Source organism: Nyctibius grandis, chromosome 14, assembly GCF_013368605.1.
Source record: "Nyctibius grandis isolate bNycGra1 chromosome 14, bNycGra1.pri, whole genome shotgun sequence".
Taxonomy (NCBI): domain Eukaryota; kingdom Metazoa; phylum Chordata; class Aves; order Nyctibiiformes; family Nyctibiidae; genus Nyctibius; species Nyctibius grandis.
The window spans coordinates 13,490,281-13,508,225 of NC_090671.1; the positions used below are offsets into that span (position 1 = coordinate 13,490,281).

Consider the following 17,945-nt stretch of genomic DNA (forward strand, 5'->3'; position numbering starts at 1 on the left):
TCAAGATGGATATAAAATGTCCAGCTTATTTTTAGAGTTCTGTGTGCTCTGGCCCAAAGTAGCTGGCAGTTTCACAGACAGCTGAACTGGTCTGCTGGCTCACCGCTACCAGAAGGGCGAGCCACAGCCAGCGTGCCTGCTCCCAGCTTGGTTTTGTTGCCTCCCTTGCATTTACTGGGGTGCTCGTAGCGTCCTCTCATCAACCGCTTAAATTTGCTAACCTGGGAAAAAAACCTACCCATTTTAGTTAGGTTTTTTTTCTACTCTGGATTAGTGAATGAAATAAGCAGACTTGTATAAGGGAATTATGTATAGGGTGGGACTGGAGAGAGAGAGAGAAAAGAACAGGTAGAAACAAGGATGTAATTCAAGACGAGTCCCAGAAGGAAAGCCCTCTGAACAGGTAAGGCTTGTGCCAGTGAAGGAGTGAGCAAGCCGAGCCTAGCAGCAGGTTACGGAGCTGGAGGTTGGCCCTGTGGTTTGCCTGGGAGCAGGACGGACAGAGGAGGCAGCAGGGCGGTAACGGCGTGGCTGGACTCCCAGCGCCCGCAGTCAGCCCCACAGTCTGAGGCTGTGAGTAAGGTTCCCCGAATTCTTGCGCCTCATCAAAATGGAAATGCTTATCTTCCTGTCTGTAGATTTAGGAGGATAATCTCCTACCACTAAGTGGTGTGGAGTACACCGAGGGTGTATTTTTAAACAGCTTGAATGTCTCTGTTCAGTGTGTGTTACAGTTGAATTCTGAGTCCGTAAATGGCTGTCTTCTCCCATGCTAAAGGCCTGCGCTGTTGAAGGAACATCATCAGACGAAGGCGGCCTACATTTCACCTTGCACTGCAGACTGCTAAAAAAGAAATGGTAAGAAAAAGCATACTCAAAAGATGCTGCTGTGGCCCCTTAGTGTTTCCTTGCACCTCCTGGAATTCCTTACTGTGGAGGAGGAGAGGATAGCTGGGAGTCTTGACCTGTTGCTGATCGCCTAAATGCTGATCTTAAAAAGGCAAACCAAGAGGTCTGTCTCCAAAATAACTGGATTTATTTTAAGGGATGCCTCTTTCCTTGCATCTGCAGTATTTGCACTGAGGATGACTAGAGGAGAAAACCCTGAACTGCATCAAGTGTTAGTCATAGCTTAAGACTGGTACCCCTGTTTTAAAGGATGGTGTGGCATACTGCTAACTCGTCTTAGAAAATTGCCTTGCTACCTAGTGACTTCATTTTAACAAGTTACCCCTCTCTTCATACAGGAAGAAGTAAGTTTGACTTACAATTTTGTGAGGTAAATGTATCAGTTCTTGTCATGGAAGTTCTATATACAGTGCTGTTACTGATGAGTGCTTTTGATGTTTTTTGGTTCAGGTTTAGTTCTTAACAGATTACATGGAAGACTTAAAATAGCTATTGTAAAACTATGAGTGTTGTTTTGAACAATGAACGTTTTGATTTTTTGTATTTAAAGTGCCCCTAATCCGAATACCTTGCTGGGAGATAGCATTGCTTTTTTTAAAACCAACATTAGTATAAGGTAGCAATAACCAGCTTTTAAGCTAAATATGACTGTGGCCTTTTCTTAAGAATTTTAGTCTTATGTGATGCTAAGAGCTCAATGTTAGTCTTGATTTTTAAAGATTCCTAACAGCCCTTACATGATGTGACCGTGCCTTACTGCTCCTTTCATGTGTGGGGAAGTATTTGACCTTCCACTCCTCCCCTTAAACACAGTGATCCATCTTGATTTCATGCTCTCTAATGGAGACTATTAGATCAGTGCAAGGGCGTAATTGTGGTACTGCAGGAATGCCTCTTCCTTCTGTGCCCAAGGCTTGCTGTCTCCCTCTTGAGTTTCCCTTGATCTTATTTTTGGTTTTACAAAGCATAAAAAGGAGCATGTGGCAATTTAAGTTTGGGGTTTTTTTCCCTGCTGAGGATGACTATGAAGCCTGTTTTTTTTTTTTTCTTTTAAGTATGAGGTTCTAGAACTGAGAGAATATAAGCAATTTAGTATAAATGCTTTGGAGTATTCCACATAGAATTGCTCTGCTGGTGATGGAGGTTTGCTCTACAGGGCAAGCTAGAGATCTTTTCTCTTGACTTTGTATATACATAGGTATGTATATGGGGTTTTGTGCTGTAAGCTGCTGTTCTCTCCCCAGACTAATACATCTACTGGCCCTATTGCTGTGCTGTCGTGTTGGCCTACTGGATCCATTGCTTCCTTTATGCTTTTGAGAAGGATGAAAGCCAGTCTTTACTTCCCCTGGAACAATTGTGCTTACTTTATGCGCGCCATGGAGCAGGTACGTGGGTTAGGTGTGAGCCACCTGTCTGGCAGTAGAAGCTCTGTGTCCTGAGCTTTTCTCTGTGATTGCAGGCCGATCCCTCCAGCTGTGTTCACAGCTTGCCTGCTGCAGGTCTCCAGCTACTTCTGTAGCTGCCCTGGCTTCTTGCAGACTGCTGATGGAAAATAAGCAGCAATTTACTGTATTAAAGATAGTTTAAATCCATAAAATAGTGATTGTGCTAGAAATATCAACGTTCGTCAGCCAGTTCTGGCCTGTCCTCTGCATCTTCTCATGTTCATAAGAGTCCCTTAAGTTTAGGAATGGTTTTTTAGCCCTTTGACATTGTCCTGCTGGATGGAAGTGCCACGCTGGATTGTTTAAGCCGGCGGCCCCCAGGAGGAGTGGGAACAGTCCTTGGAGTGAGGATAGAGGACAGGACAGCAGTAGTGTGACTACAGAAGATGCCTTCCCCTTTCTTGGTGAGGCTGGTGGTGATGCAAGGTGGCCGGTCACCCCACAGGGCTGTTTCATGATCGGCAGTGGTGTAAGGGGAAGGGTAGAATGTGGTGGGTGTCACTTACAGCCAAGAACCGTCTGGTTCTGGGTGTGCGGGAGGAGGCGCATCCTGCGGTCCTGCTCTGAAGGAGCTCTTGTAAATAAAGGGGACAGCAGCCTCCAGGGTGATGGTGGGCACTTGGGGTGGGTGGCGGCAGCCTGGGGCTGTCCTGAGGTGACCTTGCCTCAGGTGGCTGGGGGCCGCATCGAGAGAAAGCGGCCTCGGGGGTGGCCATGGCGGGATGGGCCCTTTGCTGAGGGAAAGGGGCCGGAGGGGCGGCCGGAGGGTCCCGCTGAGGGCGGCGGTGAGGCGGGAGCGGGGAGGGCGCAGGCCGCAGGGGCGGGGCGGCGGCGCGGGCGCTGCGGCGCCTTTAAGCGGGGCGGCGCGGCGCGGCGCGGCGGGGGCCGGCCCGGGGCGGAGCGGGGCGGTGGCGGCGCAGAGCGGGCGGCGGGCTCGGCCGGCGGCTGGCGGCAACGGGGCCATGGCCGCCGACGTGTTCATGCGGCCGGCGCAGCTCCTCGGGGCGGCGGGGCCGCTGTCCGCCCGCACGGAGCCCGACGAGGACTCGTCGGACACAGACGATGGAGGCGCCTCGCCGAGCGGAGGGCGGCGGTGCGGGCCGCGGCGGGGGCAGCCCCCGGGCCCCCAGATCATCCACTCGGGCCACTTCATGGTCTCGTCGCCGCACAGTGAGCACCCGCCCAAGAAGGGCTACGACTTCGACACGGTCAACGAGCAGACCTGCCAGACCTACCAGTTCGGGGCGGCCCGCGGCGGCGGCGGTGCCGGGGGCCGCCTCAGCATCGACGCCTCCCTCACGAAGCTCTTCGAGTGCATGTCCCTGGCCTACAGGTACCGGCCGCCGCCCTTGGGCCGCGGGGCCGGGGGCGCGGTGAGGGCGGGCCCGGGGCTGGGGACGGCTCCCGGAGTGAGTCACGGCCGCGGGGAAAGCCCCGGCTGGGTGTCGGCGGGGGGCACCGTGCCGGGGACCCGAGGGCGCGGTGAGGGGCGGAGGGAGGGGAGCGAGGCCCGAGGCGAGCGGCCGGGGCATCCGCGGGGGCGTGGGGGCAGCCGAGCGTCGCCTTTCGGCGGTGATCCCCCCCCCACGCGTGGGTGTTCGTGTCGCTTTTGTTTTCAGTGAACTTTAGGATCCTTGCGGGCACTTTCCCTAGGCCTGAGCCTACGGCGGCAAAGCGTCGCCCCAGCCCTCGCCGCGAATGGTTTCGGGGGAGCGGGGAGGTTGTCACCGCATCCTCACCGAGGCGGGGAGGGGAGGGAGGAGGTCGGGGTGAGGCGGAGCAGGACCTCGTCCCCCTCGTCCGTGGCCTCTGCGGGCTCTCCGTGGCGCTGGGGAACGCTCGGCATCGCACGGGCAGGCTGGAAGCTGGTGGAAACATCTAGTGCTGAAGAGTCTCGGGAGGAATCCTTAAAGGGCGAAGTAAGCGCTTGTGCCCTGGTCTGTGTGAAAACCAGCCAATTTTTTCTTCCCCCCCCCCCCCCAATTTTATATTTATGACAAATTCACTGAAGTGGGATCTGTCATTGTTTCCTTTGTTCCGGTGGTTGCAGCTGGTGGTAGCACTTCCTGGGTTTATCTGCGCCTTTTGCTCAGACTTCAGTTTTGCTTTTCATCTATTTAATAAGGCGTTATGTTCACATTTACTCCCTTTGTCTGTCATCCAAAATGGAGGCAGAGCTATGGAATAGAAGTGTTCTGAAAAGATGTGTGCCTGCTCGAGTCTTTTGTTCCATGTGGTATAGCAGAAATTGGATCCAATCTGATGTTCTCTTGGAAGTTGATTAAAAGGAGTGATGGAAAACGCCTCTGAGCATATCAAGGGAAATATTTACTTCCATTTATAGGAACCATATTAGCGTGCTAAAGGAAAATTAACTTTGCCTACCCCAAATTCCTCTAATTAAGTATTGCTCAATGAAGAGGAAAAAACAGAACTATCTGTTCTGTACAGTTAGTGAGAAAATGTAAGCAAGTGTCTCATTTTGATGATTTTTATCAAGCAAGTTATTAGTTACTGGCAAGAGAGCGAATCTTAGATAAGGTGCATACAACAATGGACATAAATTCTCTGCATTTACAAAAGAAACAAGAACGTAGCACTTAACTAAAAATTAACCAGTCTGCCTTTATTGTACAAGCTGAGAGGAACATGCAAAGGAACCACAAGTATTAGGAGGGACAGAACTAGGCTCCTCATGTGTATCTTCTCATTGGCCTCTATCAGCTTTATTTGATGTTGTGCTTCCACTAGTGTATCCTTGGGATTTTGAAACCGAGGATCTCATCTAATGCAAAGGAATAATTCTGTGATACTGATTTGACAGTACCAAACTCTGAGGTAGATGCATAAATTGAGCACCAAATGTATTTTAGCAGAACTAATTTTATCCTGCTTGGTGGTGGTAGTATAAAACAAGGTGCAGAAAATATCTTCTTAGAGGCTACCAAAGCAAAGCGTATTCTTAATGCTTCTGTACTTGGATCCCTTAAGGTTTGCTTAGTTGCAACCATGAAACATCCTGCCCAGATTCAGCCTGCTTACCTGATGGCTGTGTGATAAATTTTTTAAATCTACCTAACAAACCAATTGTAAACTCGGGTCTAAAAAGAATTAAAATAATTTTGAAAGCTCTAATTTGGGGTGATGAATGCATGTATGAAACGAGGAGTCATCGCTATTTAACAAGGGATTGATTCAGCAGGTAGGTTGAACCTTTCTCCCTTAGAAGCGGTCTCTGACCATATCCTCAGGGAACGTACGACGCTCTGGTAAACCGCAACTGCCTTTTGTGCTGTGCTTCAGGTTTGATTGGAGAAGTATTGGTTGGCTTATGGGGATGCTTTCATTGCTGTTGCCTCAGCTGTGTCTTTCCCATTATTGTCTGTCTGATCTAGCGCTGACAAAACACGCAGATTTCGTACTGCCTTTGCTTGGTAGAAATTCACCCTAGAAAAGAAGTGGGGGGGGGTGGAAACCAACACCAAAAACTGTAAAACAAAAAAGTGAAGAAATGGGGTTTTTGCTTTGTGGCTGTTGCAGAACCAGCAATGAGGGACCTGAGCTAACTCACCCCATTTCTAGAGCTGGGGTGATGCAGCTATGCTGAACGCAAAAACAAGGAAGTTGCTGCAACAGAGCTCTGTGTGTAATATTTATTTACACTTGACACCCATTGCAAATATTTCAGTACTTCAAGTTTTAAAAAGAAGCACTGAATTGTGTGGTGTCCATTAGCTTTAGCAATGAGCTAGAAAGCAAAGTTTTTCTGGATTACCTGGGGTGGTTTATGTTTGAGAGTGGCCAAATTTATGCTGAATCACGTTCACGTTGGGATGCACAGTGTAGCCTGGGCTCTTTTAATTGTAGTGTAAATATTTTTTTTAATATGGCTTTGTGCTGTAAACTGTCAGACTTTTTATGATAAAAAAGGTGTTTCTAAACATGAGGGAAGTGATTCCCTCATGCCTGTGAGCAGTACAAGCTAACCTGATTGCAATTTTCAACATAGCTCTTTCAGTCATCTATCCAGTTGCGCAGGTTGAAAAACCTCATTTCAAATGAGCCATTTCACAGGGGAAAATGTGACCGTAGCATACTCCCCCGTACAGTTAGGAGATTAAAACAATCTTCTAAATCAATAAGTTACTTATAAACACTCGGGTTTACAACAGGTATCACGCGGGCTGGACTTTATCTAAATGTCACACGTTTTTCTCATGAGATTGATTGTGGAAACTACACCACACTGACGAAGGTAAAAGAACCTTGATTTTCCTCTTTTAGCCCCTTCACCTCAGCCCTTTAAAACAATGTGACCTTGCAGATCTTGATGTGTGTCGGTAGCTGTAATTGACCTATGGCAGGCAAGACACTTCAAAGGCAAAAAGATTTTTAAAAATGGCCTTTCTGAAATGAAAATGACCTTTGATGCTGTTCATTCTAATGAGAAACTATGCCAATGGCTATATGGCCTACAATGGTTATTAAGCAGAATTAAGGCAAATTATATGTAATTTTGATATTTAATTTAGTAAAGCCCTTTAATAACTTTACAATTATCCAAATAATTATGTTACCCAAAAAGTAACTTCCCAGAACTGAACTGTATTCTGAGATGTTCTGACCATAGTGTATCATGAAGGTTTTTTCTGAGTTTGGGACAGAAGAATTTTTTCTCTTCATTTTGGAGAGCTTTTGTCTTCAGCAGAAGAATAATGTTCATCTCCTTGTAGAATGCAAGCTGAAGGCTTATGTGAAGTGAAGAATTATGCTTTTCGAAAGGGCACTGTGAACCATTTATTGCTGTAACAGGCTGGAATATGGGGACATTGGACTTCCCTGTGGAAAGCTCTGCGTTGGGAGCAATGGCATATAGTTTGTTTCAGGTCCAAAACCTGAAATACGCACTTGGAAATACAGATCTGCGTGTTCTGAACTCTGCATGTGGAGCTCTGAAAAACGTGTGGTAGGAATCAGTGGCACTGTGCTAGTTTGTCTCTAGGGTTTTGATGCTGAGGTAGTGGAGAGGTAAATGATGTTAGAATGACTAATGTAATCATTGCAGGCAGTAAGAAATACAATGTATTACTCCAGGAAAAAGTAGATTTAAATCGATTCTTTAGTTACTTTCTCCAGGTGTAAAATGGATAAGTGACAATGCAGACTTCAGTTAGTACTCACCTGGTGTGTCTTATCCATTCCCTGTAAGGAGATAACGGGTTGAGCAAACTCTGGGACCGTCCAAGTCATTAATTTTCTTTTTGGAGGTTCCCCTCTTGCAGTGCTGGGGAGAAGGTCTCTGCAGTTGAGAGGATGGGCCAGTCACTTGTGTGTGGTCATGTAAACAAAGCACAAGCTTTATTTTAGGAATTATTAAAGATACTACTCACACTCAACGTGTGTGGTGTTCTTTTTAAGCTTCTGTTACGTATTATTATGCCAGTTGATGTCCACCTTACTTAGCAGTAGGATAAGATAGGGTAAATGAAGATGACTGTGGGTTCATTTATTATTAAGTAGCTTCAGAGTTCTCTCACCTTCTAATAAGAGCTTAAGGAACACGCCAGGTGTACTTTAGGTAAGAGTGGTAACATTGGCATGGGGTACTTCTCTGTCCCTTCTGGATCCTTCTTGTTAAGGTTGCCCAGAACAGGAGAGCGGGGTCTGGGAACTGTGGCGAAGGCTACCTTTGAAAAGCTTGCCAGGTCATTTCTAGATCTCATCTCTCCTCTTCAGCAACATGACCCCTTCACTTCATGTAGATGTAAGCCAAAAATACCCCATCAGTGGACTGACATTAGGGATCAACTTGTTTCCAAAGCACCTTTGCCACATTGTCTTTGTTAATGCAGCCTGTGTTTTGGGAAGTTCTTAGCAATTTTGAGATTAAAAACTTGCAGAATTTAGTTACATGTTTTATAAGCTGCTTGTAGAAACTACTCTGATAAAAACACCTATATTCATCCTATGAATTAAGCCTAACTTGAGCAGAGCTGCTGTGTACTCGTGGTTAAGGGTCATTTCAAAGCAAGGATGCTATATTCAGAGTGCAATATGAATCAGGACTTCCTTACTGAGCCTCTTACCTTGCTTATGTCAAATGCTTGATATAGTCACAAGCTTTTAAGCTCTATATAAGACGCAGTTTTAAATTCCACCTTGACAACCTTGAAACTCAGAAAGATTTGCAGAAAGATTGCTGAGCTGTTCTCGTTTCAAAGATGCATTTCTTTTGCCAAAGTAAACATATAATAGTGGTAGTGTGAAAAGGTCTTGGTTGAAATTAGGGGTTTGCTGTCTTCAGGGCTACACATGACTTATAGGAAGAAAAGGCGAATTTTGTAGACAGAGGTTTAGATACAGGGACAAATTTTTTTGTTCTACTCCTGGCTATTTTGGTGGCTCTGCAGGTCACAAGCTTTTAGTGGTTTCCATGGACTAGGCTGTGTAGGTTGTTACTATAGATGTGTGGTGCACAGTAGTCACATTTTTCATAAAAAAAGCACATAGTTGATATAATCTTTTGATTTACCATTTAATCTACATATTTTGTTTGTTCTAGTTCTCGTCTTGTGTTTTCACACAGTGAACAGATGTTATTTTCTGGCTTAAATACGACATGGATTTCATAATCATAATTTTTGATGGGTTGCTGAAATAGGGAAGAGGGAGCTCGATTGTCCTCACATTGCCAGTTCTCAATAACTTCTGCACAGTCTGAAAAAAGCTTGGCTGAACTGTGAGATTTGGAATTACTTTTAGTGTAGATTTGGTGTTGCATGATTACGATGTGCTGTGAATGAAGTAGAGTTTGATGGCAACAGAAATTAACACATTGATTTCTAGTTCTCTCCCCCTTACCCATTTTAATTTCTTTCTGCTGAGTGGCAAGAGGAATTAAAGCCAAGAAACCTGAAATTCAGGTCTTAGCTTTACTCATGTTTTTCCACATGCTTCTTTAGTAGGTCGCTGAATCATTCTTGTTTGTTACTCTCTCATGTGGGAAAAAAAAAATTCTACTCCCTTGGAAGGCAGAGTGGATGTACAGTCACTTCAGCAGCTGCTTATCTGTCTGTGTATCCTCAAGCTATGATTAGTCTTAATCAAACAAAGGGGTATCTAGTGGTGCAGCAAGCTGGAAAGTGGTGGAGAGGAATAAAAGGTGCTTAGTAGCCATATTGAGCTGGTGGCTGGGCATTTGTGAGATGTCAGAGAGGCATTTTGAATGTCAAGCCTGTCAATTCCTATGCAAGTAGAGAGTGAACTCTCTAAGTTGTTGTGTGTGAGTGGAATTTTTCCCCTAATAACAGTACTCAGAGATGCATTGCAAAGAAAGAAGAGTTGAGAGGGCCAGGAGTGAGGCCAGAAGCTCACTGAGACTTGGAGTAAAATTAAGAGGATCTTTGAGGAATGTATTGAATGAAGTAGAAGGGCCAAGATAAAGCCACACAGTGGGGTGGATGGAGTTGGTAGAGGAGGTCACAGGGATGGAAACAGGAAGGAAAAAAAAGATATTGTGAAGTTCAAGTCAAACAAATGACCTTTCAGCTGACTGGATGGGTTTGAGCCCTGGTTACAGACTCACTGAACACGTGTGAGTGAGGAAATGTTCAGCAGCAGGGTTGGGTGGAATGGCAGCAGGGAAAGGCAAGTCTCTGAGGATGATAGGGATGATGTGGAGAAGAAAAAGAGATTGGAGTTATGCTTAGAGGAGATCTGATAAAAAGGGTTGAAGGTGAATGGATAATGATGAGTTGGGGAGAAGAAGAGGATGCCAGTGTTGTGCTGTTCAGGGCAGGAGAAATAGGTATGAAAGGGAAGAGGATATGGGAAGTAGGGGTGGTTGATAGAAGGTGTGTCTGGAGTCAGAGAAGTCCAGCATTTCTTGCCCATGCTTTGATCTGTGATGGGAGAGTTAGATAGGAAACACCTCATGAGGGTGTGCCTGATAAGGGGAGAGAGTGAGCTAGAGGGACCCAGATACGGGAGTCATGGATGATAGTGCAGTAAAATGGGGAAAGGAGAGCTGGGGTTCCTGGTTTGGCTCTTCTGCTGCTGCCTTGCTTCCTTTTGCTGTTGGACAGAAAGGTTTGTCTTTTTTAAACCGAAACAACAACAACAAAACACCTTATCAGTTTAGAAACTCAGACCAGCTTGGGTTTAATCTGGTATTTCATTTTTAATTAACAGACTTCAGGCTATATGCTTGCTACTTCCTTTCCTTTGTATGCAGAAATTAATTGCATTTACAGTTTTCCTTGTCTGTCCTTTGATATTTTAACGTCACTGGCACAAGCAGTGCCTTTAAAGGCAAAACTTCTAAGCTGCTTCTGAGGAAAAAGACAAGCTTTCTAAACTCTTTGATGGCTATAGAAGTATTTTACAGCTTTCATACAATTTTCCTTTCACTCTGGGAAGGAAAGCTTTAACATGTCTATAAAACAATTATGAAGATGATTAGGAAAAGTACTTGTTTCAGTTGCCTCCAAAGAAAATAAAGTTGTTTCTTTGTGTTTCAGACAGTGATGGAAAAACCTGAATCTGATTGTTTTTAGTGCAAGCTAGAGTTATACTATTATTGCAGTTTCTGAAGCAGGAAGGCTTGAAAAATGGGGTTAGGAAAAGCTAGGTTTTCCAGAAATTGCTTCTAATATTTTTACTACTAGAATGGAAATTCTAAACGTGGTCTTTTCAAAGTAATTTTTGGTTTGTTTGCTCACATGGGAGTTGGAAGGTCATTTTTGATTGTTTGCTTTGAATGTGATACACGCTGTCTTGGTGCTCTTCATAACATAATTAATACAGACATCTCTTGGTAAGTAAAGCAGTTATCGCCATCAGAAATGTTGTAGTGTGTGTTCGCCACAGCTTGTTTACTTTGTGACACAAGCACAAAGCTTTTCGCTAGCCCTTAGTTTCTTGGCTTGTTGATTTTAGATAAATCAGGTAGCTGCTTTTTCCTCCCTTTCTTCCTTCTAAAAATGACCAAAACAGCCTCAACACTTCAGAGACCCGGAGGTGCGTACTGGCCTTTTTGAAAGGGGGGAACAAAGGCATGAAGTTTAGAAGGGAGCTAACGTAGGAGTGTAAAAGGAAGCCTGTCGAGGTTGACACTTCAGCTACAAACTGAAATAGTAAAGGAAAAGAGACAAATGGAAGAAAGATTTAGGAGGGGAAGAGGAAGATGTGCAGCTTAGTGACACCTCTGTTAGAAAAGCTACTGGCCATTGTAACTGCTGAGGAACCCTATAGATGCAAATTACAGGGTAATAAAACCAGGCTATATTTTAATGGTAATCATAATGCTTCTGGAAGGCTGACTGCCTTTGGCATTCACTGAACTGGCAGTGAAAAGCACCTGCTCCCTGCCCTGACTGGTAGTTGTGGTTCTGAGAGGCATCATCGCTCTCCTCGTGAAAGGGCTGTGCTTCCCAGTTGCCAAGGAGGCTTGAATATCTGGAGCACAGCTCTGGATTCCCGAGTCTGTTGCTGATGGTGGCCTTCTGGAGAATCAGAAAACCCTTCTGCTTTTAGAACAACAGGAGCTGTATTTTTCATAGAGGAGTTTGGCTTTTTCACTTGTGGGGACCTGTTTGGTTGGGCTCGGAAGTCTGAATGGCATCAGCCTCCTTGAGCTGTCAAACACCTAATTGCCATGTGAGGCATGACCCCTTTCTGCCAGAGAGATTTGTTCAGGAGGTGAGCGTGCCACTCCGGTTAGCTGAAGGACCATCTTGACTCTGCAGGCACGACGAGGGCTCCGTGTCTGCTTTCCTCCCTTGGCTTGATGTGCTGCAGTCGCTGGACTCTGCCTCACTGTGTTTAGCGTAGTGTTGGATTGAGCAGGTGTTTGTCTACTTGAACTCCTGGGGAGATGGTGTTCATCTTGCTGTCATTCTCATATATGTGATGATCTCTTGCAGGCTGTGCCATCAGATGGATAACAGAAAACGGGATTGGAGAGAAGCGTAGGAACCCATCTAGACCCACGGCACAGTGAAGTGATTCCTCCCCTAGGTCAGTTAACTGGACCATGGGCACTTGGAAGGTCCACTAGAGGTACAAAGCCCAGGGTGTTAGGAGTGGCTCTCAGAGCTGCTTGTCTCCTCTGAGACTGGCCAAATGGGAAGGGCCTGCAGGCCACCACTGGGATTATAATGTAGCAGAGTATTAGTGAAAGAATCCGATTCTCTTTAATTAGTGATACATAAGCATGTTTAAGCCAAACCACTGCTGACCTACAGATAACCCTTTTGACATGATACGTTTTATGACCCTAGCATGATGCTTGGAAAAGGATTCATTGTTTAAGTAGCTGCACATGCTACTTAATGAATTGAATGTTTTTTTGAAAAAGGCAGATTTTAATGACTTGTTAAATTTTAATGCCTTGTTAGCTTCTTGATCCTTGGGTTCGTGTTCACAGCACAACATTATCTACATCAGCAATGCACAGTTAGAGGCTTTCTCATCTCTCTACTTCTAGTTCAGCTGATGATGTAGTGCAAGGCAGCCGTGGATGCAGTCCTTTATACTATATTTAATGCCTTTTCTTACCTGAATTTTTTATATGTGGGAATGTCTTGCTACATACAGAGAGATACACTTTTTTAAATGTAGTGGGAGATTTCTGGATTTCCAGGGGTATCTTTATTGCTCATTTATACCACACCAGAGCATGCAGAGGATATCTTTATGGGTAGGGTACATATGGGGTGTTTGTGCTTCTCTTTAATTGCAGATTAACAGTATTTCCCTGTACATTCTCTCAGTGATTTGGGAAACAAAGGACAGAATTTTGGGGGAACAGTTCAGAGCAGAAATAGAAGAGCTGAGGCTGCTTTCAGCTGAAGGAGCAAAGGAAAAAAGCTCAAGAGATCTACCCCTTTTAGTCCATAAAGAGTTGTTCTTCTACAAGTACAGGGATTTGATGCTTGCTACAGCTTTGTTTCTGCATGAGCATGAAAAGGCTTCTTCCACCTCAGTTGGGAGGTGAAAGAGTGGTCTTGTCTTTGCTCATCTTAGGTGGGGTTTACTTGTACTAGGGGTGGCTTATGAATAAGAACAAGAATTGGGGAGTTGAGCCTTAAGGGTGACTGAGGGGGTAAGGAGAAGATCCAGACAGCATTGCCGTTGTGTAATAGGTTTGCCCTTCTTGAGAAAGAGGATAGTTTTGGAAGTGAGACAGCAGCTGCATACTTGGGTCTTGCAAATCTGGGCGGAAGGTGACAGCTTGTAAGTCTGCCCTGGTGTAAACCCTCCATGTGGTGTTTGTGTGGTCCTCTGCACTGCTTGTCTCCTATGCCGTGTCTGCCCTGGTATTCTTCCAAAAGAGTCCTGCTTGTGTGGACGCTTCAGAGGTAACTGTGTCGGGAGCTTGTGTGAACACCAGAGCCTTCCTGCCATTGGAATAGTTGTGGTAAATACAGGAGCGTGGTCCTGGGGCTGTGTCCTGCCAGGCTGGGTGCAAGAGGTGTACAAGACTCTTCTGTCCTGAAGAGTTTGTGTTCCATCTTGTACTACTGCTCAGAACGGATCCTCAGAAGCGTACATAAACAGGATGAGGCCTTTTCACTGATCCATCCAACAGTGAAGCCTGTTAGTCCTCGTGTATCAGCAGGGTTGGGTTTTTTTCAAGTGATTTGTCTGCGTAACAAGATCCAAGCAAACACCACAGAGGCACGAAGGATGCTTTTGCTGCTGGAATATGTCAAGTTCATTGTTTTCAGAACTCTCTAGCATGGGATGTTTACTCAAAATCCTGGCCTCCATCTCCCTCTGCCACTTTGTTTACTCTCCCTTCCCTCAAGGTCCGATAGTAACACTTGCTTTGGCTGCAGCAGTTCAAACACACGTCAACTGGAGTGACCTTGGCAGGCACGGCTGTGAGACCTCTAGCAGGGTTGTGGTGAATGCAGTGACTTCTCTACCCAACAGCCTGACGGCTTTCCCAGCCCAAGTGAGCTGCTTGTCCAAAACACTCTTCTTGCCCGCATTGCCCTGTGTCGGGGCTTTGTCGCCTTGGCTGAATTCTCCCAGTGAAATTCTAATTCAGGGCCAGGGTTAGGCTCAACCCATCAAACCAGGAGTGATGATACAGAGCCCAGGCCTGTGTGATGGTGTTGTCGTGTCTTTGGAGCAGCTGGAAAGAATGTTGGGGTTTCACAATAGACCTAAAATAACTTGGGCCCACTGCATTTAGTTACCATCTAGCAACTGTATGTTCATGTGAGTGTGCACGCGAGCCATCACAGGCTGTTTTGCTAAATTGTTCTTGCTGCATCTTGCATCCAGATTTTAGGCTGCTGTTAAAATTATTCAGTTTGTCTTCACTATTGACACCGTTCCCACAGGGACAGGGACCAAATGGAGCATGAATTGTGGAACAGCTTCTCAGTTCTTTGCGATTCTTCTTTGAAGTCTGTGACTGCTCTGCGTTATCTTCTTATGCAGACTTTTGCTGTTGGTGCTGTGGTGTGACACTGTAGCCTGTGTTAGTTACTGAGAACTATTACTTCGCAGTGTGTCAGAGGCAGAAGTGATCAACAAGGTGAAAAAGGAAAGGCATGCACGTAAAAAGGAAAATAATAAAAAAAAAAAAGCTTAAAAGGAAGTACCTGGGCTGTGGGCCTGGCAGCTGTTAGAGAAGAAATGCCAAACAGGAAGAGGCCAGTGGAAGCTCTTGTTGCATTCCTGATCTGCCAGTCAATGGATAGGGGTATTATCTGCTGCCACGTTTCCCAGAGCAAAGGATGATATAATTTGTTATTTTCTAGGGTGGTTGGTCTCTGCTCGTTCTGATGAATTTCTGAATGTTTGTGTAGAGGCTGTAGCAGCGTGAGTAAGCTTATCCATGGCAAGCCAAGCTCTGCTAATAATATTTACAGTGACAACTGCCTGTATCAGGAGAACTCGCCCGATGCTGCTAAGCTGCATTGCGGATTCAGGAATGGGCTCTGAAATGTGCTTGTCTGTGAGCAGCATGTGAAGGCCTGGATGTTACATATCGTGCTTCTCATGTTAGCTCATTCTGTACAGTGTCCGGAGAAGGTATAAATGTTTCCCTGTATACATTCCAACTCCTCCATATTAGTATCTGCACAGAAACTTCAGCTCAGTCCAGCTTTCTGTTTGCTTGGTAAACATCTTTCCCTGACAGGATGGAGGTTGAAAAAACTTGAATAGAAAATATGGTTGTGGGAAGGCAGGAAGCAGTGAAAGGGAACGATATACCTGCTTTTGCTCTTTATAACAGCTTTTGAGAAGGCAAATTGAGAGGAGGGGTTGTAGTGGGGGGAATAGGTTAGTGACCTGGGAACACACACAAAAATTACTTTTCTGGGTTTAAGGATATGGAACTTGTGGAAACGAAGGGCTGAGTTAAAAGATTTGGATGTTGTTGTGAAATACTTAAATCTGCTGCAGAGCCAGGGAAGTTCTTTGCATGTTGTCAGCTTATTTCAAATGAACCTAGTGTTGGGATGGGAGAAGGAACTTGATCAAAGATACAGATATCCTCAAGGAGGAAACTGCACTTACTTCAGGTAATGAGCAACCATGTTTGACACCTAAAATCTGTTGAAAATAGAAAGCAGAGGCTGCGAAATAGCCGAGAGCCAGAAGCAATCTATCCAAAAGCCGGGGCGTGAGAGTTGTTGCAGTAGTCACCATAGTGGCTTGTTCTCTATTAAAAATGTCATTATCCCTCCCTTTTTAGAGCAGAGACCTGCCAAATCGATACACATATTCAACTCACCCAGGTATGGGGTAAAAAAAAAGGATGTGTCTATAAACACAGCAAAAGGAGAAATAAGGTTTTTCCAAGCACTTTTAGGGAGAAGCTAATATAATAGTTAATATTGTTTTCCTTTACAGTTTAGAGGGGCTGTAGGGGGCTGGTTGTTGGGGGCTGGAGGGAGCGTCATACCAACATGCTCGTCCTGTTCTTGCTCTTCCCCAAGCACTGTCTTGTGTCTGCTGCTGGAGACGGAGTACTGGGAAGGCTGGCCCTTTGGCCCAGCCTGTGTGGGTGTCCTGACAGCTCTTGCTAAAACAGGCGAGGTCTAGTGCCAACTACTAGAGTGAGTTAGGCACCGTTTTAATATCAGCTGTGAAAAAATTCCAGGCAGCACCTTCACTGTTTGCTAACCTTTTTTCTTCTAAGAGATTTGTCTTTCTGCATTATAAAAACTACAGCTTTAGGATGCTCTCATTTTATAGCTTTTGCTGGGTACAGAAACACATGTTTTCTTCAGGGCAGCACAGGACAGTATATGTCAGTGGCATTTGGTCTGTGGAAGCTGCAGATAAGCCCAGTTTGTGTGGCTGCTTTCCGTGATATCAGCCTAGTTCTGTGCTGCTGCCTTCCCTGACCAGCTGCCCGAAGGGACTGGATATTCCGCTGTATTGTGCAAGCAGACAGCCAATATGTTTGTGACTTGAATGCCTCTGTGATCTGAGTCATTCCTCCTATGACGGCCGGGTAATCTGTAATCAAACTGCATGGGAACAAGAGGCATTCCTATGTTCTGCTCTGAGTATCTTGCTGTATGAAATACTTAACCCTTCATAGGAACCATGCGATTAGATTTCGCTCATTTACTTTATCAAATCAGCAAACGGTATTGAAGAGCGCAGCTCAGCTTAGAGGCTCTGCAAGTAGATGCACAGAAATCTGCAATAAAAGCCAACTCATTACTGTTTCTAATAAAGTTTTGGTCTGTGAAGGCTGTTGTTCAGCAGCCCAGCATGCATCCCATCTGTTTTCAGTATCCAGTCATACAAGTAGAACGCTCAAATCTCCAGTAAAAATCTTAGCGGAGCTTAAGGAGCCTAAAACTTTTATTAGCAGTTTTTATTAGCACATTAGTAGGCTTGGGGTCTGACCTCTGCATGTGGTGATTACAGGCTGCAGGGATATGGTAGGCTTTTTAAAATGAGGAGAGAGATCCCAGCTTAGAGAGATTGCTTCTCTCTGTAGCAACAAATGTGTGAGAAATGTTATTTACCTTTCATTTGAGCATTCTAAGGGGCTCTACAAAGTGAAGGTTGAGGCTGGTTTATTTTCATTTTGGAACATGGGAAAGACGTGGCTCAAAGAAGAGACTTGTGAGGGTCATTTAGTGGTGGCGGGTTTTGTTTTGTTTGTCGTAAGATTCAGGAAAGTGCTGATATTTTAATTTGTTTTACTCAGGAAGTCATCTCTTGCTTTGGGACATAAACCATCTCTGTCCATTCAAAAATGTGTTTTTGGTACGGAAAGGCGGTAAGTTGGTCCAGCTGTGACTTAACTAGTGCGTGGGTGAATGGTGTGAGAATTTCTGAACCGTGCTGCTGGTAGATGTTTGAGCGAGGTGGTTACTGTGAGCAAAGGAATGACTTTATGGGGCTATATTGCAATAAAACCAAGGTCTTTCTCTGATACTCACCACATCTATTGAGATTAAATATTGCTTTATAAAGTTAACTGCTATGAAACATTTGTCAATGCCCTGTGCTGTGGTGAGCATAACGAGCATCACCGCCATCATTATAAAGTAACAAACTACTCTTCAGCACGGCTGGAGCCACTTTCGTAAGGACAGGGCT

The 17,945-nt window shown here is 45.2% G+C and overlaps 1 protein-coding gene and 1 long non-coding RNA gene across 4 annotated transcripts in view; both read left to right on the forward strand.

Annotated features, from left to right (window-relative positions):
• The first annotated feature begins 182 nt into the window (after positions 1-182).
• On the forward strand, positions 183-2,447 carry LOC137670261 (uncharacterized). Its single transcript, XR_011049231.1, has 4 exons — positions 183-403; positions 779-858; positions 2,154-2,297; positions 2,372-2,447. It is a non-coding gene; the product is annotated as an uncharacterized lncRNA (long non-coding RNA).
• Positions 2,448-3,293: 846 nt separating this feature from the next.
• MLXIP (MLX interacting protein) overlaps positions 3,294-17,945 on the forward strand; it is a 49,169-nt gene continuing 34,517 nt past the window's right edge. For all 3 annotated transcript variants that reach the window (XM_068412175.1, XM_068412176.1, XM_068412177.1), the window contains exon 1: positions 3,294-3,690. In XM_068412175.1, coding sequence (XP_068268276.1) covers positions 3,320-3,690 — 371 coding nt within the window. In that variant the 5' untranslated portion in view covers positions 3,294-3,319. The remainder of the gene's footprint in view (positions 3,691-17,945) is intronic.